The sequence below is a fragment of the Calypte anna genome, chromosome 4A (genome assembly GCF_003957555.1).
Source record: "Calypte anna isolate BGI_N300 chromosome 4A, bCalAnn1_v1.p, whole genome shotgun sequence".
NCBI classification, from domain to species: domain Eukaryota; kingdom Metazoa; phylum Chordata; class Aves; order Apodiformes; family Trochilidae; genus Calypte; species Calypte anna.
Genome location: NC_044248.1, coordinates 34,865,001 through 34,891,086, shown reverse-complemented (window position 1 = coordinate 34,891,086; position 26,086 = coordinate 34,865,001). Strand labels below are relative to the sequence as shown.

The 26,086-nt window shown below is 48.6% G+C and overlaps 1 protein-coding gene across 2 annotated transcripts; it reads left to right on the top strand.

Moving 5' to 3' along the window:
• Nucleotides 1-1,532: 1,532 nt before the first annotated feature.
• Nucleotides 1,533-25,994, top strand: PRAG1 (PEAK1 related, kinase-activating pseudokinase 1). Of its 2 annotated transcripts, XM_030449796.1 has the most exons (6): nucleotides 1,533-1,668; nucleotides 4,218-4,612; nucleotides 5,992-7,835; nucleotides 16,885-17,042; nucleotides 20,382-21,121; nucleotides 24,539-25,994. In XM_030449796.1, the coding sequence occupies exons 2-6, from the start codon at nucleotides 4,289-4,291 to the stop codon at nucleotides 25,574-25,576; spliced, it is 4,104 nt and encodes a 1,367-aa protein (XP_030305656.1). In that variant the 5' UTR covers nucleotides 1,533-1,668; nucleotides 4,218-4,288; the 3' UTR covers nucleotides 25,577-25,994. The 2 variants fall into 2 exon arrangements, with proteins under 2 accessions (XP_030305656.1, XP_030305657.1); XM_030449797.1 differs by lacking the exon at nucleotides 1,533-1,668 and having other exon boundaries at nucleotides 4,510-4,612; nucleotides 6,141-7,835; nucleotides 24,539-25,993.
• The last annotated feature ends 92 nt before the right edge of the window (nucleotides 25,995-26,086 follow it).

Below are 26,086 nucleotides of genomic sequence, written 5' to 3'. Positions count from 1 at the left end.
TGACTCTTCACTAGGAAGGCATAATCAGAATATCATAGCACCTCAGCTGATTAGAGATGGGTTTTTTCACCCAAATCTTTTAAAATAGGGGAAAATGTCACAAATCTGGGCCACTCATTTTCCCAGCTCATTTTCCCCTCTCCCAGATGAGACGTGGCTCTGTGCTAGAAGAGAGACTTCTGTCACAGTGATGGCATTTCTGAGAGCTAATTTACTGCTTCAACAGGGCACACTGGCACTGAGATCCTGCAAGCAAAAAGATGCAGCAAATGGTTGTAAGTGGTTAACTTTAAAGGGGAAGCAGGAGGTGTGTTAAGCAGATGTCTTCATGGCAATATGGCACATTAAGTGGAAGAGTTCCCGCATTTTCCTGTGTTTCTTCTTACTGTGAGACTTCTATTTTAATAACTGATCAAAAAAGAAGCAAGACCACGAGCAAAGAACTGTAACTTTAGAAGACCAACCAGCTGGGATGTTTGCAAGCAAAAAGGGTTGCAAGCTTCAGTATTGCCCAAATTCCCTGAAGATTTTACCAGGATTATTGGTTCCCAAGTGGAATTTTTTTCTGTGATGAGTGCTGTGCATAGCTCCAGTTTCTGTTTTTCTGTTTAGAGCTTGCATTTCTTGGATTTCTCTAATTTGCCTTTTTAATCTACTGTTTTCTCCTGAAGTGGATGACAACAGGAATACTTGGTTGCTCTAGAGAGGTGGCTTAGGCAAGGAATGGATCTAAGGCCCAGGCCAGGATAAGGGGAGGCCTGGGTTTTTGTACCCCTAGTTGCAGAGAATTTAGATCCTGAAAACTAGACACTACAGAGCAAGTGCCATGGTGAGAGAAGAGCACTTCTCTTCCAGTCTGCCCTAAAACACAGCTCAGACAGTACAGGAAGCAAAACCTCATCCCTCTCCCTTTTCACTGACCCCCCAGCCTCCCAGGACAACACAAGTTTGGAATTTTCCTGAGATGCCGTCTGCATTTTTTGCACAGAGGAGGTCAAATCCTTGCTCTCAGTCACTGCATACTCGTCTTCCTTCCACAATATCCCCTCGGGCTAAACTTCACCGTGTCCTTGTCTGGCAGCTTTGGCGACAAGGAGTGAACCCTCTGGCTCTCAGTGTCTCCCAGCTGAGTCCAGAACCGTCATCAAGGCTGGTGTCGGGGTGCAGAGACGCGGGGTGTGGGTACCCTGGCTGTGTCCCTGACAGGGGGTCTGTGGGGACGACCCCATGGGGTCTGTGTGGGGCTGCTGGGTGCCTGTCTCCCCCCGGGGCTGCTGCCCAGGGCGGGGGCTGTGCCTGAGACGATGCGTGTATGCGTGAGGGGTGGCTGGGGGGTTGCGTGTGCGCCTGCAGCGGGTGGGTGGGTGTGCTCGGGTGCTGGGGGGGGGGAGCATGCGTGTGCGGGGGAGCCGCCCTGCCCCTGTACTGCTCCTGCTCCTGTCCCTGCTCCTTCCCCCGCACCGCTGCTGCCCACGCCGTGCCCCCGGGGGCGGTCCGGGAGGCGGTTCGGGGCGGGGCGGCAGCTGCCCCCAGCCCACGCGGGGCCCCCCTCGCCACTCGCCCGGTGGCGGCGGCGGCCGTGGCCGGGCGCAGCGCGGAGAGAGTGAAATCGAGCCGAGCCGAGCTGAACCGAACCGAGCCGAGCCCCGCTGCCGCGGCAGGAGGCTGGTGAGCGGGGCCGGGGGGAAGCGCCGGGCCGCCGCCTCCCGGGACAAAGCCGGGCTGGGAGGACCCAGCCGTCGCCACTTGGGGCCGGGGCGGGGCTGCCGGGGGTCTGGGATGTCGGTGCCGTGTCGGTGCCCACTGAGCAGGCTGGCGGATGGGCGGGAAGGGGGGTCTGAAGCCGGTCCGGGGCGCCCACCGATCCTGACCGGCACCGGCGCCCGCCCCGGGAGCACCGGCGGGCCCTGCTCCGTAAACTTTTCCCAGTCCCGGTGGACTCCCGGCTCCTCGGAGGGGTCTGCGGCAGCCAGAGCTACTTGGCCTGGGGGATTGGAATTTTTGTGTGTGTGTGTTTTGTTTTTTGATGTTGTTGGTTTTTTTGTTTGTTTGTTTGTTTTTCGCCGGAGCATCCTTGTGCCGCATCCCGGCATCTGTATCCTAGATATCAGGTAGCCTTTATACCGGGCCCTTCCCGATCCCCTGAAAGGCGTGGGGGCTCCATGGGTGCCTTAGACCTCATTCTTGGCGTTCGTCTTGCCCGGGGAGAGCCGAGCCCGGCCGGTTTCTCCGCGGGTCGGTGCGGGCTGGGCACCGGCACCCCGCCGGCATGCGGACACGGGACCGGGCAGCGAGAGGCAGCGGCTGGTTCAGCTGCAGAAAGGGAAATCCCGATCTTTAAATGGCAGTTGGCAGCGCTTATTATGAAATCAGAAGTGAAGAGTTTTTTCTGGCTCTGGTCCCTGCTTTCCTCTCTTTGATTTTTCTTTTCCCTTTGGTGGCTCTCATCAGTACACTTGTTCTTTTTTGGGTGATGCTGGACACTGTTTGCTAGATCTGAAAGGAAACAAACTAACAGTGCTAGAATATTTTTTAAAAGGTGTTTTCCCAGCAAATGATGTTAATCCTGTTGAAGGTGTTGGGGCACATGAAAAAGTGATTTGTTACCCCGTTAATTCGGGCTCTGTGAAGTCCATGGAAAGACTCTATCTAATACAGTGTTTTCCCTAAAATGAGGGAAGATGCACTAATCTGATTTGTGAATCCTATTGATATTCACCTTTCTGCTGCTGTTTCATGAAACAGATCCCATCTTATCAGCTTGCCAGTCAGAAGGAGTCTGCAGGTAGTAATGCTTTAGCTGATCAAAGCCTCCCTTCTCAAAACTTGACATCTGAATTCAGAAGTGGCAGTCCGATGCTTGTGAGTCAGTAGCTTTTCCCCTTCTTCTCTTTGTCCCACCCAAGCTCTTATTATTAGTCTCATTTTTCTCACTATTCAATAAGGTGGCTGCTGGAAAGGGTGGTCAGGGTGTCTCTGAGCCCAATTGGAGGCAAAAGCTGAAGCACAGGCTGGTTCAGAGGTGTGTGCAGGTGCAAAGTTGTCTGTAGATATGGTGTTGTTGCAGTATTCCTGCAGAGAGGAAACCCTTCAGGATTAGGCTGGTAAATTTTTCCTCTTGTGCTGTCAGGATCAGCATGCAAAAGTACCTGCTCCCTCAGAGAACCTCAGGGAAGAAGCCTCAGTTTGCACTGGGCTCAGCTGGCTGGGAAATGATGACCCAAAGATGGCTAGGTGGGGAAGGACTCCGTGTAGCAATGTGAGGGTACTTCTGTGTCCTAACTCCCATAGCAGCATAGTTGCAATTTTCCTGATCTAGCTGTGTTTTCTGATCTTCTCACCTCTAATCTACTGAGCTTTGTGGGAGTCCTCGTCTGAAGTATCTCCAAAGTTGTTAGCTCCAGGTAGCTCCTGGCTGAGCGCAATCAGACCTGGCTGTGCGGGGAAGGAGGGGGGGTGGGGGCACAGGAATGCAGGAATGTCTTGTTCCTGGGGCATTTCCTCCTGGGAAAGGAAGATGGGAAGGAATCCTTGTCTGTAAGTAGTCCAAGAGCAAAACGATTCTCCCCTAGCAGACAATGAATCGTTTCAGCGGGCTGACACTGTTATTTGTGGCTCCTGGCAAAGCAGATAAGAGCTTTCTGCCAGGCACTTGCTCAGATCAGTGCCAGCCCCAGCCTTGCTGATTGCATTTCACTGTTGCACTGGGTGGGAGAGAAGCCTTTGTGTACCACAGCAGTAATCACGGTGGTGCTTCTGGGTGAAGGAAGGTTGTTGCTGGTCCCCTTGGTTACACAGTCACTGATTCTTGTTCTTGTGTCTCTGGGCCTCTCTATTTTCCAGAGAGAGAGGATGCCACTTCAGAGAGGGAATTTTTCCTGTCTGGCTCTGCTTGTGGGGTTGTGAACAGCTATTTCCAAGACCTCTTTCCTTGATCTAAACCTTGCAGTAGGCTGGTTATACATGGTCGTTAAACTGGGAATTAAATCACATAGGAATGTTGCTTGCTTGATGTCTTCTCTATTACAGAGCTATGCTTAGAAGTTGAGGCTTTTAAAGTGATTGTGTGGGCTTTAGCTAAGCTGTGAAAAAAAACCCTTGTAAACAATAAGCCTTTGTGATTAAGGCAGAGTAAGTGTAATTATCACCTGTCCTACTAAAAATCTTTTCATTTGTGGATATAACCAAACTGATCAGACAGTGTTGTGCTTTTCCAGATAACTTGGAGATCTGTAAGAGCGGTTCTGCGAAGCAAACACAAAATGAGCAACAGAGGACAGCACAGAAGATGCAGAGGGCTCTTGGGCTGAGCCACAAGGATTTGAAGATGTCTGTGTGCAGTGACTTTGTGGAACACATTTGGAAGCCCGGCTCCTGCAAAAACTGCTTCAACCCAAAGAGTTCCCATCAGCTGCAAACACCCCCGGACGTGAGAGCTTGTGGAGTGCTCCCGAATGGCTCTAGGACCAAGCCTGAGAGCCCTGCATTGGAAGACGAAGGTGTAAATACCTCCTCCTTCTCAAAGCCAACGATTGCTGTGAAGCCAACTATGATAAACTCAGATGTTTCTGACACGTGGGCGGATGTGAATATGAATGCAGATCTGTCACAGGTAATGATTAATCCAGTCAAAGCATGACTTCCCGTTACTTACATCTCCTGTGGAGTGCTAGGAATATCTGTTAAAATGGTTTCCTTCCCTTTGTTTTTCCTTCTGGTCTTGACTCAGGTTTTTAAGCCATATATTGGCTTCTCAAACTATCTTTGGCTGAAGCTGAATGAACTTGCTCATGAGCCATGCACAAAGGAGCTTAAAAATACGTCGTTTGTTTAGGAACTTCTGGACTTTAAATGGGTATGCAGGTTAAAGTTTTTTTCCTGGAAAGATACACCAAAAAGACTGTCTGGTTGCAGTCATTGCTAACCGGTTCTATGGTCTTTGTAGGTGAGGAAGAAGGTGCTCTACCTTCCTAGCCAAGCTCTGTTGGCTCCCAGGCTTTGCCAGAGCAGTAGTGCCCTCTGGGTGTAGCACTGTTGTCTGCCTAGCAACTGGCAAGCCCCAGTGGCATGAATTCCAGTAGAGATGGGTGATTCACTCCTGTCCCTGTCACGTTGATATTGGCACTACCCCAGCGATGCCAGCTGAAGCTTGGCCTGCTGTCACCCTGCCCATGGTGTAGGTGTGCTCATATCTCTCACCCTTGCCCCAGGGGAGAGTCAGAGCTCCCTGTCTCTCCCCCTAGCCTACCACTGCTCTCCTTTGCTGGGGATAAAGGGCACAGGAGCGCAGGCTGCCGTCACCAGTGGGGTTTGATTTGTGTGAGCAGATTTGGCCCCAGGCTGAGTTTTGCACCGTGGGAGCAGGTTCTGCCACCCTGGGATGGGGGTTGCCTCACAGGCACATGTTACCCTCCTGCCTCTCCTGCTCATCCTCTCCCTTGGCAAGCAGGAGAGATATCCCTTGGATGAAGGGTTTGGATATATTTCCCTGCCTGCTCCCCAGTCCTTACTGCTGAGCATAGCCAAGCTGCTATCCCAGGATAACCTGTGGTAGTCTGTCTGTGAAATGAAATGATAGTTAGCAGTGTGAAATGAAATGAAATTAAAATAAGCAGAGGGAGGTGCAACTATTCCTTCCCTCTCTGAATTGTTAATTGCTCAGTGATTTGCAGGCAGGATGACAGGTTGGACACGTTTCTGGCAGCAAACACACAGAAAGAGAAAGGAGAATGCCTTATTTCAGTGCATTGCTATTGTTGGTAGTGTAAGGATTGCAAATGATCCAGGAAATAGCATAATTGTAATTTAAGTGGAAAAGGTTTGCAGTAGTTATTGGAGGGATGAGCAGAAGGCAAAATAGACTGTGAAAGCCAGAGGACTCTTCTGTGGAGCTGGATTTTTTTTATTTTTTATTTTTTTTTTTTTACATATTTTTCTTTCAGTTTGCATACACACACCCTGACAGTGCACTTGTGTCTTTGGCCTGTGCAGGTCAACTGGGGCATTGTTTCTGGCAAACACCTCCTTCTGAAATCAGGAGATGCGCAGCGAATCTGCCTCGACAATTTTGGCAACGGTGGTGTGAGAAAGCCCTTCCTTCATAACCCGCCGAGTGACTGCTTGTCTTGCTGTCCTCCTAGCTACTCCATGGTGGGTCTGCGCAGCCTGGAGAGTCGAGTGGAGAGAAACGTCTCCATCCACAGCCTGGTGCTTGTGGGTGAGGTAGGCAAGCAGCAGGACAGACCCAGAGACAAGTTTGCCCAGCCACATCCTGCCACCTGCCCTAATCTGCCCACCCTGGGGGACAGAAGGTCGGCAAACTCCAGCAGAAACCCTTCTTCCCAAGCCAGAGAAGGAGCAGCACTCCCCTTGGAGGGTAACTGCAGTCACCTCTCTTCTGGCTTCGAGAGTGAAGGAGGTGAGTACTGTTCCATCACTGACTGCTGCAGAGAGCGCCCCGTCCTGCGGGAGCCTTGCTGTGCGGAGGGGAAGAGCGTGAGGGGTGAGAAGGAGAGCCCTGCTCCCTGCAGATGGAGGCAGCGGGATGCTCCAGAGATTCCCAGGCCAAGTGGCAGGGCCGTCAAGTTCAGTGAAGATGACCGCAGAGCTGTGAATGTGGCCTTCTGCATCACGAAAGACCAGGGTGATCCCCTCCCCTATGCCCTGTGTGCAGAGAGGAAAAAGCACCCTGAGCCTGCTGCTCTCCTTGAGAGCACGGGGAGCAGCAAAGTGGCTGCTTTTGCTTTATCCCGGGAGGATGAGGACTCGTCTCTCCCTGGAGAGTCCTCTGGCACCCGAGGCCCCCAGCCTGAGGGTTCGAGCACTCCCCAGCAGGCTCTGGTGGAACCACAGCCCCCTCACCTTGCTGAGCCAGCCCGTGGTGATCCCATCTATGCCGAGAGCACCAAGAGGAAGAAGGTGCAGCTGAAGGCTGTTGGTGGACAGGCAAAAGTGGAGAAGCTGGCCCGTGGGACTGGCAAGGAGCAAGCTGATGGGATGTGGAGGGATGGCAGCTGGGCTTTGGGAGGTGAGAAAGAATACCAGGACTCCACTGGCCAGGTGGCAGCAAAGATAACTATAATGACAGCACACACTGAAGATGATCACAAGACAATATTCCTCAGCAGCCCTGACTCGGCAGTGGGAGTTCAGTGGCCATGCATCAGCCCCACTTCCCACCCTGATTTTGGGACTTCATCACCTGCCATTGAGTCTGGAGAGATTTTGCAAGCATCTGGAAGTGAAAATAGCCCAAGATTTCATCTGGCAGCTCCTGCCAAGACTTCAGTTACTGAGAGTCCAGCCATTCCCCCAAAGCTGTCCAAAAACAGCCAGCTGGGCAGTGAGGGAAACCATGTGCCCCTGGTAAACTCCCATGGGGCAAGGCTTGGGGATGACAGTAGCCACAATGGAGCTGGCATTCAGCTGCTGCCACGGAACTGTACAGATACAGGTGCTTGTGGAGTGTCCCCTTCTCCATGTACTCACATCAATGGGGTCTCCGCAGAGGAGTCCAGCAGAGCCCTGGCTGGCTTGTCCTATGACAGGAGACAGAAATACTACACCCCAACATGGACCAAACAGTGCCGGATAGAGGAGGAGGAGGAGGAGGAGGAGCAAGAGGAGGAAGAGCAGCAGCAGCTCTTAACACACCCATGGGCAGTGAGAGCTGAGAATCAAAGAACTGGTGCTGACCTTGTGGATGATGGCCCAGTGTTGGAGAGCCAGACTAGGATCAGCAAATCATCATCTTTCTCCTTCGACTTCCCTAAAGACAAGAGCCATGGCATGGAGTTTGCACCACCACCACCACCACCTCCAAAGAAGCAGTCCAGGTACAGCCCTCTGAGTGTGTGAGTGTGGGCCTGTTAACCATTTGCAATTGGGATGTTTGCTGCAGTGACTGATTGACCAAGAGGTGCTTCCTGTTCTTTTTTTAAATTCCTTTTTCTGGTTAAAGATGGGCTTTCAGGAGCACGGGTGAGAAACTACTTCTTTTTTAACTTTGTAAATCTGTTGGCTCTTTGCAAATCCCAGTTCAAATGCTGTGTTTAAGTACTTGCTAAAGTCCTTCAGGGCCGCAAGGTACAGCCTTAGGCCCCTATATTCAAGTGGACAAAGACCATGACTGGGGCAGCTGGTGCTTCCTTGGTCACCTTTATGCTGTCTTGTGTGCTGTCCTTGAATAGGATACAAAATCTGGGATTACATTTTCCTCTTGTAGCTGGAACTGAGCAACTTCTCTTATTGTTTAATAGCAAGGGCCTCTGAAATCCTCATCTTCAGTTTGGCTCTGAGGTCTTTTTGCTTTCGAGGTTAAATCTTGAAGCTGTAATTTCACAGGGAGGACTCATTGCCTGAAAGCAGGTAACTGGAGCTTGCCTAACCTGTGCTGATGTCTGGGAGCCAACTGGCTTCCCCTTGCTGCTCTCCTGATAGTCAGGTTTGTAAGGAGAGTGACAGCAGACCCTACAAAACAAATGTGAATGAGGGAGAGCTGTCCCATCTGGGAAGGAAGTACCTCTGCTAAGCAATTAAAAGAAAGCAGGCGTCTGATACTTTGTGTGCATTTAGTATCTGCAGCTGTGTGTATTAAAAAAAAAAAAGGGGGGGGGGGGGCGGGGAAGGAGGAGAGAAGACAAAATGGAGGAAGAAAAATCTATTCCCTTGAACTAATGAATTCAATTGTCTGATCATGGTGAGAAGAGACACTTTCACATTCCGCAGGTGTCCTGTATTTGCTTTAGTAAGTGTGTCACTTTTGTTACCTGGAATTACATGTTACACAACAGATTTGCCTCCAGCTCCTGCATTTAAAAGTTGAGAGATATGAATTTGGAGGAGAACTTGCTCTTGGGGTCCACAGTCAAGCTTGGGGTCCATAGGCATCAATGACCTCCAGGTTGAGACTGTGGCTGCCTTAACCCATCCCCTGTTTTGTTCTTCCACTGAATTTTTGGTGTTTTTAGGGTAGGCTAGCCCAGGGAACTAGCATTTTAAATTGAACAAGAGGTGAACAAATTAAGTTTCTCAAGGAAAGGGGAAAGGATGAACAAGATGCTTTAGTTCTTCTTAATGTTGGGCTTCCTGCTGTGATGCTGCATGCCGGCTGGAGTTGGAGAACAGGCCCACATGTGAGCACACAGAGGAGTTTTATTGCCTTTAAAATCAAAGAAGACACTAAGATGTGCTTTGGCTTTCATCCTGTGAAGTTTTTTTCATGGCTGCTGCCACTTGGTGTCTCCTATTAGTCTGTGGTTTAGGGTTGTATTTGCCGTGTGAGGATGTTGTTGAGGCCCAGCAGAGCTGATATGCTGTCAAGCAGTGATCATTTAGGAAATGCCAAGTTGTCTGTTGAAAATCCTCTAGGACCTGATTTCTCCCCCTGTGGAGAAAAGGACACTGGGCAGGTCAGAGGGGTGGTGGCACTCAGCAGCATCTTCCACTTGCAGTGGTAGGAGCCCCTTCCTGCTCATGAAAGAGCAGCCATGTGGAGGTCTTTGTCTATACTGGGGCAAGGATACTTCTCTGGTAGTGTTTAGAGTCTCCTTTCTGCCTTCATGAGGGCTGGGAGCAGAGACAGGGGGCTCTCTGATATGTCAGGGTGTTTCCTTGGCTGGGTGACTCTGACCAGTTGTGCTCCAAGCCAGGAGCAAGAAGTGGTGCTGTTGTCCTCCATGTGCAGTTACCCCTCCAGACGGGTCTGGAGCATTTTCGGTTCCTTCAAGGGGCTGCTTCATGCTGCTGCTGTGACTGGCCTGTGCCTACTGTAACAGTTGCTTCTGAGTCATTCTGAAAGCATCTCTGTGCTAGAAAGCCTGTGTGGAAGTGCAGGGAAACTGAGGTCAGGGAACACGTGGCATCCATGACCAGGATCTCTGGCAGTGCCATAAACCCTGCCAGTGGCTGAGGTGGGTGCCAGCTCTGCTCTTACCTGCTGTAGGCCATGGGTTTTGGTACATGTATTTGTCTCCTAAAGGCCTTGAGGCCAGCAGCTGAGCCTTGGGGTGCCTTTTTAAAGAGCACAGTCCTCCCTCTGGCTTCCAAACCCCCTGCACAGCCGCAGCCTGAGGAACAATTTGCTCAGAGGGCAGGTTTCGCAAGCCCTGCAAACCCAGCTGGGTGCTTTGTTTGCTTTGAGGGTGCTCTCATTTTTGTCTTAAATCGTGGCTTCTCTGAGCGTGTTGATGCAGGAGCCAGGCTGTTGTTACCTGCGTGTGACGGTGGGAGGGATGGCTACGTGCACAAGTGGTTAAAGTCACCACAGTGGGATTGTATTACCCTGGGTAGCCTGGCTTGCAGCTTTGAGTGATGACATGGCTCTGACCTAGTGCTGAAGGAACGTCTGCTCTGCTCCTCCTGTGCTGCAGAAAAATGCCTGAAGAAAGGAAGAGGTCTTGCACACTGGGTGCAAGAGTCAAAAATGACTCTGAGACACATCCATACTTTCCTAGGTCCTGGAAATCTGTGAGCAGGTGTTGGTCCATCATGGAAGGACCACCTGTACTTCTGATATGCTTATGTAGTCCCTTGCAAAGACAGAGCACCGCAGCACAAGGTGTTCTCTGCAAAGGCACCTTGGTTGGTTAGATGGATGGAGATGAAGCCAGTGTAGACCTGGTTGTGGCACAGGCTTGGGCCTAAGCAAATCAGGGTTTATTTCAGCTGCAGGAATGGTGTGTAACTCCTTTTTCTTTCTAGATCACAAGCTGCAGCAAGGTATTTGCTCTCCTGCTGGAGAATAAAGCCTGCCTGTTTGACTTTAGTAATTAAATGTAATAGATTATTTTAAAGAAAACTTGCTTGTGTGTTCAAACTAGTTTTGAAGCAGAGAAAGAAAAAGTGAGTTTATGGATTTTGTTTTATTCATTTTGGCTCCAACAAGTAAAAGAGAAAAAAGTTTTTGGAGGGTAAATTCCTGCCAGGCACTAAGGAAACTTCTGCAGTAAGCTGTCACTTAGGATGCTGGAAGGAGTGATTTTAGGGAGCTTTAAAAGTTGGTGCAAAAAAGTAAAATAGTGAATTTGTGCCTATTTTGCCCTATATAAAGCTACTTTGGACCTCCTGTGACTGTTGCTTCAGACAATCCTTTTTCCTTACTTGTTTGGAAGGTTATAGATATTTCAGGTTTCATTGGTCTGAAACAGAATGGAAAATGAGTTTAATTACAAGAGGAGAGGTTGGAAAGGGAAGATGGTGGCTCGTCTTCTTCCAAAAACTGGGAAGTTAGTTGGCTCAGGAAAGGGCTCACCAGGGACACTAGGATCCCCAGGACTTCTATGTACAATGACAATTTAGAGGTTCTTTGGTGTGAAATGCTGTAGTGTGACCTTCAAGTTCTCGGCACAAGGAATGAATCTTTGCTGAAATTTATGTTACTCTTATGCAAAGGGTCAGGCTAAATGATCCTCACAGTTCCTTCTAGCATGCAAAACCCTGACACTTAATTTATTTCATGTGCCTCTTAAAGAAAGGAAGCTGATGCTGTTTTGCATCTTGAGCTGTTGGCTCTTGAGCTGTTTTCATCATAATTAATGGCACTTTCAAAAGGCAGTGTAATAGACAGCTTCTGAAATCTGCTAAATGCACTTGCTTGGGGTAACAAAGCTGTGTAACATGGCACAGCCCAACACTCACCACTGCTGGAAACAGCCAGGACAAATGAGCTTGAGGTGTGCCAACACTGCAAGTTATGCTGCTGCTGCTGCTTGTTGCCAGAGGGAACAGAAAAGAAGAGTGTAACAAAAAAAAAAAAAAAAAAAAAAAACCAAAAAAAGAAAAACCAAAAAAAAAAGATTAAGTTGGCAACTGGATCACCAGGAAAAGAGCCAGAATTGTTCCTTGCTGGGGAGGTGGTGCTGGCTGGGGGGACTGTGCTGTGTGTTTCTTGCCAGGAATCAGTCTGTGATGAAGCAGTGCTGCACCTGAGACAGAGTGTTCCCCTTTTCTTACCATTCCCAAGGCATCCATTTCTCTTTGGAGCTCTTTTGTCACTGGTGACAAAAGCAGACTGGATATATGGAGCTGCTGCTGCAATTACAAATTCAAGTAGAAATCACACAAGTCCCAAATTTTGACCCTCTAATCCATGACTGTGGATAACAGCAGAGACTTGCTCTTTGGTCTAGGAGAAGCCAGATTTATTGTTATTAGAATAATAAATAAATAACAAACTCTGTATGGAGTCTATTTAAATAATTAATAATTAAATAAGTAAATAAAGCAAAGAAAGGAGGGTATGGCTCAAGCAGCAAAGTGATGTCACACTGCAGTACAGGGAGGGAATGCACCTTTTGGATTCTCCCCTCTGGTTTTTGTCTGAAACTAATTGGGAATTTCTCATGCTGCTTCTGCCAGTGGATCATTTTTAAAGGGTTGTGATTTATCAACCAATCTTTTAAGGGATATTGTTTATTTTGTAATAAAATTCTTTGGCTTTTCTGTGTGTTTCATATTTTGCCGCTTAAAAAAAGCACAGAGTTAGAAATTGAAATTAAATTCTTTGTCCTCTTCACCACACCACAGAGTGATTTAATATTTGACCCATCTACCATCTTAATTATGCACCCTCTCTGAATTTTCCTTTGTATCTCCAGACTGCAAATTCTTTAACCTGTGCTAGATAAAACCTTTTTGGTACAGGGAGGAGTGTTGTAGTCCTCTGGACAGAGTTAGTAGTGTTTTTTTCTCACCTTGATTTTGGTTTCCCCATGTTTGCCAGCTGGTAGCAGAAAGATAAGTACAAATCCAAGCCTCAAATGTTGTATGCTTCTGTATGCTGCCTTTTACCTGCCCTCTGCACCCAGCAGAAAGAAGTGGAAGAAGGAGGAAGTTAGAACTATTCACATTTCATGATAGACGAGCATATGGTACAATGGTGCTTCCTCTTGCAATAATTTTGCCCAACCATGTGTTGTGTTTGATGCTGTAAGGCAGTCTGGCTTTTCTCTCTGCCTTGCACTAGTGCCAGTATTTCATTTTGGGAAGTGGGTGTCCTGTTGACATAACCACGAGCCTTCTCCTGGAGAGTGGTTTGGTTTGTGTGTGTGTGTTCTCTGGTCCTCTCTGCTTCCTTCCCCTATTGCATGATTGATAAAGTTCAGCATTCATGTTCCCTGCTCAAGTCCCAGTGCCTGTGCTGAGGAGCAACCACCTCCTGCTGGCACAGCAAGGCTGAAAAAGACCCTGAGATGGGGCTGCAGAGCGAGCACATGTCATGAGTGGGTCTCTGCACAGGGGAGAGACTCCTTGCAGCTTCCTCCACCACTGCCAGCAGCCTGCATGTGTGCTGCCTGCTGGAGAGGAGCAAGAGGGAGCCTTGCAGCTCTTGTGTCTGAGTGGTCTTTTCCTCCTCTCCAAACCTCCTTGCCCTTTGCACTTTTGGAAGGTAACCAGATCTGCACATCAAATCTCTGGAGGGAAGTTCAAGCCAAAGGAATGCCTGGAGTCTGTCTGAGGGATCCCTGGTGGGGTGGTATCTGGAAGCTGTATTGGGGGGGCCATGCTTTGGTGCCCATCTCCACTTTCTCTCCAGGAAGTGCAAGGCACACAGTTGACAATGCTCAAGTCCTACAGCAGCATCGCGAGGGCCTGAATCTGTTAAGAAATGTGAAATTAAATACATGGCTATTGCTGAAATATGAAACATGGGAGAGAAAAAGCATGCATTGGTCAGAGATGCAATGTGGGACGTGGCAAATGATCCTGGTCCCTTTGCAGTGATGTAGAATGCCAAACTGTTTTGTTGGGGGTTTTGAGTGGGGTTTTTTTAGTGTGTGTAGGGGGGTTTTGTTTGGTTGGTTTTGGCTTCTGTTGGGTTGGGGTTTTTGTTGGTTTGTTTTTTTTTTCCACAGACCACTGTTTTCAACCTTGACTTGTTTTAGGCAGGACTGAGAGAACTATATGGAAAGCCAGATGGATGAAATTGTTTAGGGTGGGGGAACTGGGAAATGGTGAATGAGAAGGCTTGCCTGAATATGACAGCATGTTGCATGGAGGATATTGAGTAATTGAAGTGTGTTCAAAGCCACCAGAATAATTTGCAGAGCTGGAAATCCTGTCTTTTTAGGTTATTAGATTGAGAGAACTGACTGTTTTGACCTGTTCTTTATGTACTGGCACATGGAAGCAGCTCTGGTGCTACTCTTGAAGTTGCCCAATACATTTAAGGTGCTGGATATGGATTTTTGAAATAGAGGCAAATTAACCACTGTTACATCTTTCTGAAGGGAAGCAGAGCCCACAGCTGTTAGCAAGCCAGTAACAGCAGCACTTTTTCAGGTTTAAGATGGGTTGATGCTCTGTATTTCCAGTATCCTTTGGTGAAAAGGGTGAGATGGAGAATAGCCACCTGTGCCTTTGCAGTCATGTGTGGTGGAAGGAACACTAGCAAAGAAGGGGAAGTGGGGATAAGCTGTAAATGAGGATTCCACAGGCTGTCACAGCAATGAGCTGTTCAGCTCTTGGGTAGAATTTTACTGAGCTGGGAGCGTTTGACCCTAGCAAGTGTTTTCAGTAGTTCTTGGGTATAGGGGGTGATATCGTGCTCTGTGCAGGCTGCAGCCTGGGCTTCAGGCAGCTCATAGGAGGAGAGGGAGATGTGAAGCAGAGAGGGAGATGTGAAGCGGATGTATTTCCAGGCGGTATTAGCTGGCCCAGCCGTAACATCTGAAACAAGAGCAGGATGTCGTTTAAGCAGCAAACAATGTCTATTTCAGTGTGCCTGTTCAGGAACTGCATTTTTACATAAGTCACAGTGGTGTGGAGAGGAAACGGGGCTCTCTCTACATCTGACTTCACTACCACACTGAACTGGGCAAAGGCAGGAGCCAGCAGGGTTGCTTGGAGGCATAGGTGTGGCAGCATGCCTTGGACCTTGGACCCCACCGAGCAAAGTCCCATCCCTCTCTGAGTGCGGGAATGGTAAGGCAGCTCTGTGGATTTGTGTTTGAGTGATGGGAAGGAGACAGAAATGCACCAACTTGACTTGGGAGGGTTGGGGGGGGAGGGGAGGGATGTGTTAGAAAACCTCTCGTCTGTGCAGATTGAGGCTGGCTGTCTTGCAAAAGATTATTCTTTTCTTAAGGATTCAAACGTTTCCTTGATTCTTGCCGGGTCAGAGAGTCCACCCATATGGGTGTGCAGCCCATGTGGGTTTTTCCCACCCCCAAATTACTAAAAGTTTAATGTCTGAGAAAGTTATAGGATAAAGATCTAGCTTTCTAATTAAAAATAAATAAATAAATAAATTTAAGACCAGTTGGTTGCTTTCAACAGTATGAATTGCAACACAGTTGAAAACCTCAATGTCTGTCTCACTCTCTCTCTCTTTATGTTTTCTAACTGTGACTTGTGGGGCGTATTGCAAAGTTTGGTAAATCATCCCCAAGAGGCTTGCCATGGCAAATTCATCACTTGTGGAAGACCAGTGTCTCTGCTCAATTACATCTGAGGTGGTTTTTAGAGCCTTATTTTCATCAGCTCCTGAGTATTTTTAGACTGAGGCTGTTCAGGCAAACGAGGAAGTCTGGCAGAAGTTTCTTCCGGGCTTCTCATACATTCTGCTCTCCATGTGGTGGTGTGGACATGAGAGTAAGTGCTTTGTCTGGATGGGGAATTAAACATTTCTCAGTCTTCAAATAAAAGTCGCTCGTGGCATCTGCTGTGCTCGGGTCTTTGGAAGAGGAGGGATTCTGTGTGGGTGAACATCGTGCCACGAGAAAACAGCCGTGCAGGTCTTTTGTTTGTCTTTCTCAGCAGCCATTCAGCCCTCTGATTAGGAAACGCCGGATACCTTCCAGCAAGATAGCTGGTGGAAGTCCTTTTTCTTTTACACAAGTCTGCCACTAACCTTTTTATATTCTTAATCAACAATGTTTTGGATTTTATCAGCAGGTTGGCAGTTTTGCTTAAAAAATGTGGACCGATAACCTTCATTTTCTGTTTAATAGAGTCTGAACTTTAAGCTAGGAATGTCTCTGGTGTGCTCTGGTGTGCTGCCTGATTCTTCCAAGGAAGAAAAAAATGAAGAAAATGCAGGGGAAATTCTTTACCATAGCGAAAAGCCCTGTTTGCCTGCAACTGATCACTTAATCTGTGACCTGGCAGGTTATAAGCCCAATTCACAGTTTTCTTCTTGGATTTTTTTTTTTTTGTGCTTTTTGGTTGTTTTTTGGTTGGTTGGGTTTTTTTGTTTTATTTGGTTTTTTTTAGATGGAAGCTTCATGGAAATCTCTAGGTCTTACATTAAAAGCATCATGATAGATCCTGAGGTTGGCAGACACTTGGCAGACAGCTTTCTGCAAAGGTGGTGCTTCTTTTGGAAGGTGTCAGTTGTGACCCTGATGCACTGAAGAGACAACAGCTACTAGGGAGGGGCTATTTTTTCCATCTCTGCCTCCACCATAAGGGAATTGTGCTCTGACACCCAGCCTCAACCTGCCCTTCTGTAAAATGGGAGGAGTGATGCCACTCCCTTCCCTTAAGGACTTTACTGAAGGCAAGCACTGCTAGGTACCCATTTCCCAGTGGTGGTGGCCAAGATGACATGTGGTCCAGGACATGTGCTAGACAAAGGAGATGCATACTGGGGTCAGATGCTGTTGGCTCAGGGGTTCTCTCTCAGCTCAAGCACAGTTGGTTTGGCATAGGGGGCCTATGTGGGGGCTGCAAGCCTATAATCTGCTCCGTGTCTGTGCTCAGTGGGATACAATTACCAGGTGCTGGAAAAAGAAGAAAAGTGCACAGGAATGAGGTTCTGTCATGTGGTAAAAGGGCTGCACAGTGCAGGGACCAAGCTAAGGCTGCTCTTGGCTTGAGTGACCATGCACAAGTGCATGCAGACCATCTATCTGCTGACTCTTCTCTTTCTCTCTCTCTCTCTAGGCATGCTCTGAAAATGAACCCAAATAACGCTGACTTGGAGAGGGTCAGCAACAGCTCTGCTGAGAGCCTCAGCCCACCTTTCAGGAGTGTCCATGTCACCTTCACAGCTGGCTCCACTGACAGCCTCGAGTCGGACACACAGACTGGCAGTGATGGCAGTAAGTGACCACTGGGTATGGGAGAGGTACCATTGGACATGAGGAGGGAGTCACCTCCATCTTGAGGGCCACTGCTGGGGCAGCATCTTCAGAGCAGCCGTCATGAGGGTCTGATCACCTAGTTTCCCCAGCAACCCCTTATATTGCCATTTTTCCTACCCTTCTGCCTCTTGATGCACTTAAGACGAATATGGCAGTCAGGCCACCATCATGGCTTTTTCCTCTTTCATTTGGCAAGTGCCAAAATCAGTCATCTGGTAGCTCTCTTCTTTTCTGGATAAAAGCTCTGTCTGACAGCAATTGTCCTTATCCTGCTTGTGCTTCCTGTGTTACATGAGGTCACAAGTAGCCCTGCCATTGAAAGTTCTCCATAGATTTGAAGGATACCAGAAGGAGTTTTGTGCTAGATGTGATCTGTCCTTCTCATTGTGTTTCCTGTTATTTCTTGAAGGGGGAAAAAAATCTGCCTGCACTCATTTAACTGAGATTAAAAAATACTTACTATGAAGTCACTTTTTTCATCAGTGCGTAACTTAGACATGCACTAACGTGTTCAGCATCTCAGAAAGTATTTCCTTTGCAAAAGCAGCCTTCAGGTAGTGGAAGTTCTGTCTTTCCAAGAGCAACAATGTGAAGAAATAAAATTGAGAGCCAGAGCTCTGGAAATTACGTTTTTCCACTGCTAACTTGGAGTCTGAGAGTGAGACCATGCCAGAAAACAGTACAGGGAGAACTCATACCTTGGATCTTTGCTTGCTGGGCACAGAAGCAATCTGCTGTCAAATATGATATGGGACAAGAGGATTTCTATGCCTCCATTAACAGAAGCAACTGTTTCAACTCATCTCAGGAAAGCTGAGTTGTTAAATGAGTAACTCCAGTGCAATTTTTCTTGCTGATACAAGCAAGAAGCTATGCAGTTAATCACTGAGTGAGGTGAGCTCAAATTAATTTGCTGTGCTGTCAGATGTTAAAATATGAAGAGGGGGGGTGCTTTTAAGCCTTTGACATGCAGGAGGTTTCTATGCTGAAGGTGCAGAGCACTGTTAGAAAAGTTGTGAAAACGTTTCACTTGTTACCTTGTCCTTGGGGCAGAGCCCAGCAGAATGTAAAATAAAGGTAAGAGCAGTTTGGCATTTGTGGGCTAGGCATGTAGAGCAGCTGCCAAAGCTTCCAGTGCTGACGTTCTTTCCCTAAGACTGTCAAGTAAATCTTGCCTCTTGAAACAGGGATTCAGCAGCGTGTCCTGGCAGACACGCCTCTATAAAGTTGCTCTTGGGCTGCATGCTGAAGAATGTCTCTTGGCTGTATCCTCTGACAAAGGCGTTTGGACTGGAAGTGGCAAGAGATGTCTGCAGCTGTGGACAGGGTTTTAACAGAGGGGATCTTTCCTGTGGACCTGCCAGGGTGTGATGAAGATGTCTGGGTTTTCATGAAAGCTTGGGGCACGCATCTCTGCCGAGCAGCAGGCTCTGTAGTTAACTCTGCAGCTGCAGACTGGCTGAAACTGGAGAGCAGTCAATTGCTCGGTGACCGGGTGTCTGATGCCCGCAGACACCTGAGGCAGAGCCCAAACGGGAGTCGGGTAGCTCAGCCCCCAGGAATTGAGGCAAGAGAGACATAAGCTGATTCCCAGCATTTCCTAGAGAGCCACTTCTGAGCATGTTGTCAGAAATGGGATACTGGTACTGCCTTGCACGGTAAGCTCATCTTCTACAGAGGGTGAGATCAGAGCTGCTCATTCCTGGGGATGGGGTGTATTGCAGCAGGAGCAGACAAGCAGCCTTGGCAGTGGAGGGAACAAATGAAAATCAATGTCATGCTACCAAACTCTGCTGAGGAGGGACAGGATCATGTCCTTCTCATGAGGGATCTCCACAGGATCATCCACTCTGGTAGCTGAGAACCAGGGCATCTGTCCACACCTCATGCAGTCTCAGTTGGTGAGCACCTAACAGGTATTGCTGTTCTGGCACAGCTGGTACAGCCTTGAGCCTGCATGTGACACACTAGGACAGGCTGGGACCTCGGGAACTCAAGCTCCTATACTTAAAGGCTATTAGTGAGAGCTGGCGAGTCAGGAGGGTTGTGACAGAGACAAGAGCCTGCTTCGGGCTGACTTGAAACTGCCCCGGGGTGTTCCTGTGGAGCAAGGAGAAAGCCAGCTTGAGGAAGTGCTTGCTAGCAGCTGAACCCTCACAGGCAGTCTTTTGAGGAGTAAGGATGGCTTTCTACCACTCTGCAGCTTTGGAAGCTAGTTTCAAAGAAAGTAACAGATCCCCCTACCTGCTGAGCTTGCTTGGAGCAAAACCCCACCATGCACCTTTCAAGGTCTACACTTACATGCAAGTTTAGCAAGAGAGTTGCTGGTAATTCAAGTAGTGTAGAAAATTCTCTAAAATAATTATGTCTTCGTTTTCCCTGCAGACCCCTCCACTCTTCATTCATTTTTTCTTTCTCTATGACCTGAAATTATTGCTCTTTATTTCAGTGTCAAATAATATATTTTTTTCTTTTTTTTCCCCCCCTCCTTTCCTGACATGCCACAGTATTATCTTTCTCCAGCCTGGCCAGGGTAGGAAAAAAGCTGCTACAGCTGCCTGAAATGAGGCAGCCATCCCAACCCAACCCATGTGCAGATGGCAAATAGAGTTGCTTTGGGTTTAGTGGTATGTAGTGGGTGAGGCTGCCCTCTGAGCAAGAGGTCTGGCAATAAGCTGGGGGACAGGTGGTGGTGGGGAGGCCGTATTTTTTCAGAATGGAAATTGCCAAAATCCTAGGCCTTGCCCAGTGACCCTTACCCAGTGTGAGGCAGAGAGACAGGTTCAGTGTACTTCTGGGGCTGCTCTGGTACAGCAGGAGGGCTGGAGCTGTGTCACTGAGTCACTGTCTCATTATCACGCTGTACTGCTGAAGCACTGGGTGGCAGCTCCCAGGTTGTCCTCGTATCCTGAGATTTTCATTCTTCCTGCCCTGTGGATGACATCACAGATTAAATATTTACCCTCCACTAGTTTTTTACTACTGTGTATGCAGTTCATAGGGGAGTGGTTGGGGGGGTGGGGGTGGGATTTCTCTAGATGTATGGTTGCAGCCTGCTTTGCAAACCTTTTAATGCAGCAGCTTTGCAAACTTGATGGATTAAACTGGATTAAATCCCTAGCCCTTTTTGGTGAAGCTTTGCAGTTGTGAATAGATGAGGACTGCGTGCTGGGTTCAGAGGTAACCTGGCTTGCTGCTTTATTCCCAGCAGGTAGCCTGTGAGTGTGGCAGGGACATGGAGAGGGACCTGTGCTGCCAGCCACTCATGGCATCTTCCTGTGCGTTGCTGTCTCCTAGGGCGTTCCTCTGAGCCGAACCACTCGCCCCCTCCTGCTGAGAGCCAAGTGTTTCCCCCTGTCCCTTTCAGCCCTGCCTCCGGTGAGGATGGTCCCTCCTCTGCCCCCAGCTGCCCACCCCCTCTGCCCCAGAAGAAGACAGTGAGCAGGACAGTGTCCTCCCCAGATGGCTTTTTTGGGGGACAGGCAGCTTCAGGCAGAGCAGCGGGTGCTGCCAGCCCCAGGCTGAATGTCAGCCACTCCGAGAGCAATGTCTGCCTTCGAGAGGAGTCTCCTTTCGTCCACCCGGCCAGCATGGGGGGACACCCAGGTGCCTTCTCCTCCTCCGAGTCCCTGGAGAAAGGCTCCAAAGGAAACGGCTACTGGGGCTCAGCCACCGGTAAGAGCACAGGGGCTTGCGTGCCCAGCAGAAACTTCCAGTCCCTTTCCTCCTCCCAGCTAAGTGTATCCAGCCAGGTATCTTCAGGCTCCAGCCTCCAGCTCCACAACCTCCTGAGCAACATCGACAGCAAGGAGGGGGTGTACGCCAAGCTGGGGGCTCTCTACGCAGAGTCCTTGCGCCGCCTGGTTGCCAAATGCGAGGACTGCTTCATGAGGGAGCAGAAGAACGAGCTGCACTTCAGTGAGAACAACTGGTCACTCTTCAAGCTGGCCTGCAACAAGCCCTGCTGTGACTCGGGGGACGCGATATATTACTGTGCCACCTGCTCCAAGGACCCTTCGACCACCTATGCCGTGAAGGTAAGCCCACACCCAGGAGGTATCCAGGCTTACATCCATCTTCCAGCTGAGAGGATGAGGCAAAGAGTTGCAAGGTCCAAGGCTGCATGGGGGTGTGTAGCTGAGCTGGGAGCTCAGCCTTCGAGTTTCCTTTTCCTCCTTTCTGGTTTTGAATGAAAGTCAGGAAGCTGGCTTAGTGGGACAGCAGTGAGAAGCAGCATCAGCACACAATGGCCTCTTCTCTCTGCTTGTCTTTTTATCAGTGAAGTTTGGCAAGCAAAATCCCTTCTAAAACTGTCACTTTCACCACACTGCTTGCAGAGGTTAATTTGGCATTTGTCACAGTGAAAACTACTCCAGTCAGATGTTTATTGCTGCAGACTTGTAGGGTCTGAAACCCAACCACTTTCTGTCTGAAAATCTTTGTGTAAATACTATGCTATAAACTCAGAAGTTTTCACCTCTGATGAGACAAGCTGATCAAAAGACAAGTTTTTTGCCTCTGCCTGCCTTTTAAGTGGAAAGTTTGACCCAGAAACCAAGTGAATGCTTATAGGATCTTGCTACTACAGGTGTTAAGATGTTTCAGATCCTAAACAGTGCAAGGCTGACCCAGACATGCTGTGTAAGTTCAGGTCTGGAATATTTTCTGGTAACTCTACAGAATGCATGTTTGAAATGGAAAATTGAAGTGCAATAGTTCAGCTCTTTGAAATCTGGATAAGAAAGATTATCCAGTCCATTCCATGGACATCCTATGGATTATGGGTTGTTGACCCATGTTACTACTTGAATACAGAGCCTTTAATTTCTACTCTGACTTAACCCTAAGGGCATCTCATTGCCACTTATTCAGATTCAAAACCTAAAGTAATTCCCAAAAAAGCACTGTCAGAGATGCATTAAGCAAGAGAAGAATTTTTAAAATCTCTGCTGAATCTTTTCTACTGTTATAAACCCCAAGGGGATGTCTTAGAACTAAGTGAAAGCTTTAAAGCCAGTTTAAATTCTAGAAGAAGTACAGTCAGCTCAGGAGGGGAGCTGTAAATAACTGGTATGGAGTTAGAGGAAATCTTGCACTCAGAGCTGCAGCTTCTCTTGTGTGTTACAGTGAAATCCATTGCAACTTTCCTCCTGAAACCTGAGAGCTGAGTGATGAACTGAAGTGCTCCTTTTCAATCTGTGGTTCCCTGTGGCATGCATACACCTTGGCTCTTGCCTGCTGCTTTAGGGTGGGGTTCAGAGGCTCTATGGCTGTAGTGCACAGATTCTTGCCAAGGCAGAACCAGCACATTACAGTGTCTTAACGGGACTGCACTTGTGTCCCTGCATGTGATGTGGGCTTACTCTGTGCCAGTGGTATGCTGCAGAGTGCTGTAACAAAGCCAAAACCAGTCCAGCAGGGCTGTACTCTGTGCCAGAGTGAAGCTGTATATGTGTTTACACATGTGCATGCATACACCTCCTGCAATGGTCCTGTGAGCCACCTCCCTTTTCGTAGCTGAGGCAGAGAGTACTGGTGAGGCTTTGCAGCTGGCTGATTCCTAGCTGCCCCTCCTGGCTTCTGCTACAGATTTTCTGACATGAAAGAGATCACAAATGTGTAGTTAAATTAGACTTGGAGAGCTCAAAATGGGCAGAGGATCTGACTTGAGCGAAGCAGCCTCCTGAGGAACAGGAGCCAGAGCTTGGTCTGGGCACAGGCAGACACAGCTACATATGAAACAGAAAGAGCCAGTGTTACATGAAAAGACTTCAGAGGAATTAAGCCAAGATATGCTCCATGCCTTGGCTTCTTTCTCCTCTTAAAGATACAGGACTAAACCAGCCCCAGGCTCCTACTTGGAGCTTGTTGCATGGAGGCTGCCTCTGGTACAGCCAAAGTCACAAAGAATGGCTGGCCTGTGAAGCCTTCCCTGTCTTTGTTTGGTTGCAGTTATTCCAGAGACTGCTGTCTCCCAGGAGTTCCTCCCCTTTTCCTGAGTCTTGGAGAGGAAGAAGCAGGCTTGTTCAGCAGAGAGCTGGAATGCCTCCTCCACCTATGGGGACCTTTTGTGTCTTCCTGTGTCCTGCTCCATTAATCTTCAGTCTGCCTAGCTCTCCAAAGCTTCTCTTTCCACAAAATAAGCACGCAGCCATGGCAGGGTATTTTTGTTTAGAAAAGAGAGGACAAGAGTGATTTCAAATGCCCTGTCTCCACAGTATTGTTTCATGTGAGCGAATTACCTGCAAATGCCTAGATTCAAAACATTGCTAGAGGAATACAAAAGCAGCCTATTTCTCCAGCTCCTCTCTATTCTTGCATTTATTTTAACTCGGAGGCAAAATTGATTTCTTGTCCGATTTTGCACGCATGCTGTGACTGGCAGTGGCATGCTCCAGGGTTTGAAACCTTTTATGCTGAGTTTCAGCCTGTTGCTGATTCCTGTGGGTAAGTTATAAGTACAAAACAAAAAAAAAGGGAAAAAAAAAAAAAAAAACCAAAAAAAAAAAAAAAAAGGAAAATGAAGTGTATAACAGAAATGCCAGAAGGCCCCATAAGCTAATGGATACTCCTATATTAAACCTGGGTTTGAGTTTGTTTAGTCCTTAATGCAGTCATAAAGCTAAAATACAGAATAAAATAAAGATAAAAGTCATGTGAGTTTAAGAGAATCCAGATTATAAAATGCTTTTTTCCCTCAAGTTTGCTGCACTCTCACTTATTTCTAAGCCTGTTGTTAGCTCCCTCTTTCTCTCTGGTGTATTTTCCCTGTGCATGAGTACAGCTTGCTGCTGGTTTCCCTTAGCCATTGATCAGGGGTTTGAGAGTAGTCACTAACACAAGGAAGCAGAGCAGATGAAGAGGATGTGAATGTGGCTCTGGGACTGAGAACCAGAGAAGGATTGGGGCAGGGAGGGGAGGCAGAAGGTGCAGGAGGTCTCTGTCCACCATTCACCCCAAACAGGGCCACCCTTGCAACATGTCATGTCATGTGAGGCCTCATCCTGTTAACCATCTCCAGAGATGTGGTGGCACATCTTCTGCCACAGGCTTTGCTTTTCTCTCTGCAGAATATCTCCTGACTTGCAGAGGAGAATCTGTAACATCAGTGATGTAAAAGCTATGTTTCTTCTGTCGGCAATGAAACAACATCTCCAGAAGTTACTCGTGGGAAGAATAACTTCCTAACTTTCATCCTCCTGGGCACTGCCTGGCAAAGGAAGCATTGCAGAAATGTGACCCAGACCATGTAGTAGGGTTGGGGTATGTTTTAGGGCCAGAGATATCCTCAAGCCAGGAGATAAAGTACTAAAGGGACCAGTGCATGTCCCACACCTACTGATGTCTTTCTTGGTATTGGCAAGTCTCAGTTTAGAAACCCACTGTGAACTTCTGGCCTCTACCCTGTCTCTGCTGCTGACTGATGAGACTTTTGTTTTGGTCTCTCCTCACAGATCTGTAAAGCCCAGGAGTCCAAGGTGGCTGCTTCCTATTGCAGCCCTGCCGTGCCAGTCCACTTCAACATCCAGCAGGACTGTGGGCATTTTGTGGCCTCCGTCCCCTCCAGCATGCTGCTGGCCTCAGATGTGGGGAAAAGCATGCATGGGGATGGTCTCCACCCTCCCCGCACTGCCAGTGAGCATGACTGTGTGGTGGTCATTACCCGGGAGGTGCCGAGCCAGACCACTGCTGACTTTGTGAGGGACTCGGTGATGCTGCACCAAGCCAAGCCCGAGCTGTACGAACGCCGCGTTTGTTTCTTGCTCCTCCAGCTCTGCAATGGCCTAGAGCATCTCAAAGAGCACGGCATCATCCACCGTGACCTGTGCCTGGAGAACCTCCTGCTTGTCCCCTGCAAGCCCCCCATGAGCTGCATTAAAGCCAAAGATGACAAACACTTACCCCGCCTCATCATAAGCAATTTTTTGAAAGCCAAACAGAAACCAGGAACCGAAGACTCCAAACTGAAGAAGAGTCAGGCCCGGCTGGCCCCAGAGATTGTGTCAGCTTCTCAGTACAAGAAGTTTGATGAGTTTCAGACTGGCATTCTCATCTACGAGCTGCTGCACCAGCCCAACCCTTTCGAGGAGAAGGTGCACCTCAGGGAGCAGGAGTATAGCCCTGAGGACCTTCCTGCTCTGCCCAGCCTGTCCATCTATTCCCGGGGGCTCCAGCAGCTGGCCCACCTGCTATTGGAAGCAGATCCCATCAAGCGTGTGCGGATCACTGAGGCCAAGTGGATGCTGCAGTGTTTGCTTTGGGGGCCCCGGAAAGACCTCATGGAGCAGCCCCTCAGCCACGAGGAAGCTCTCCGCAGGGTGCTTCAGAACTGGGTGGACATGAAGCGTGCCCTGCTCATGATGAAGTTTGCAGAGAGGGCTGTGGACATCGAGCGGAGCATTGAACTGGAGGACTGGCTGTGCTGCCAGTACTTAGCATCTGCTGAGCCGGCCTCCCTCTCACACACATTAAAACTGCTGCAGCTGCTCTGACCTTGGAGGTGTCTTGGAGGCAGCTGAGGGCTCCCAGTGGCCTCGTGGCTAAAGGTACACAGCCCCTTTATGTGCAAGGGGCTTGAATCTCAGCTGCAAATGTACATTTGGCTCCTGCCCTGCACTCCGATCAGAGCGCGTGAGACGCGTTTAGTACCCTCAGCACTGTTGGTGTGCAAGCAGGCAAAGATGGGAACCCTCCCCTTTTTGGGGGGATTTTTAAAAAAATCTGTAGGCTAATAAACTCCTGCCTGTGCGTGTGCATGTTTGTAATGAACTCAACGTACTTGACTTGATTTCTGCGCCTGTGGGATGATCTACTGATCCCCATCATCCCCTGAAGCATCAGAGCTTTTTTGCCTGGGTACACCACCAGCGTGGGCAGCAGGGATGAATGGTGGGATGTTTCTCCTGGGGAGCAAGAGCAATTCACATAATGCTCCTTTGCCAGGGAGAACCAGGAGGCCTTTCAAATTCACATCTTTCATGGGTTTTGGTGTCAATTTTGTT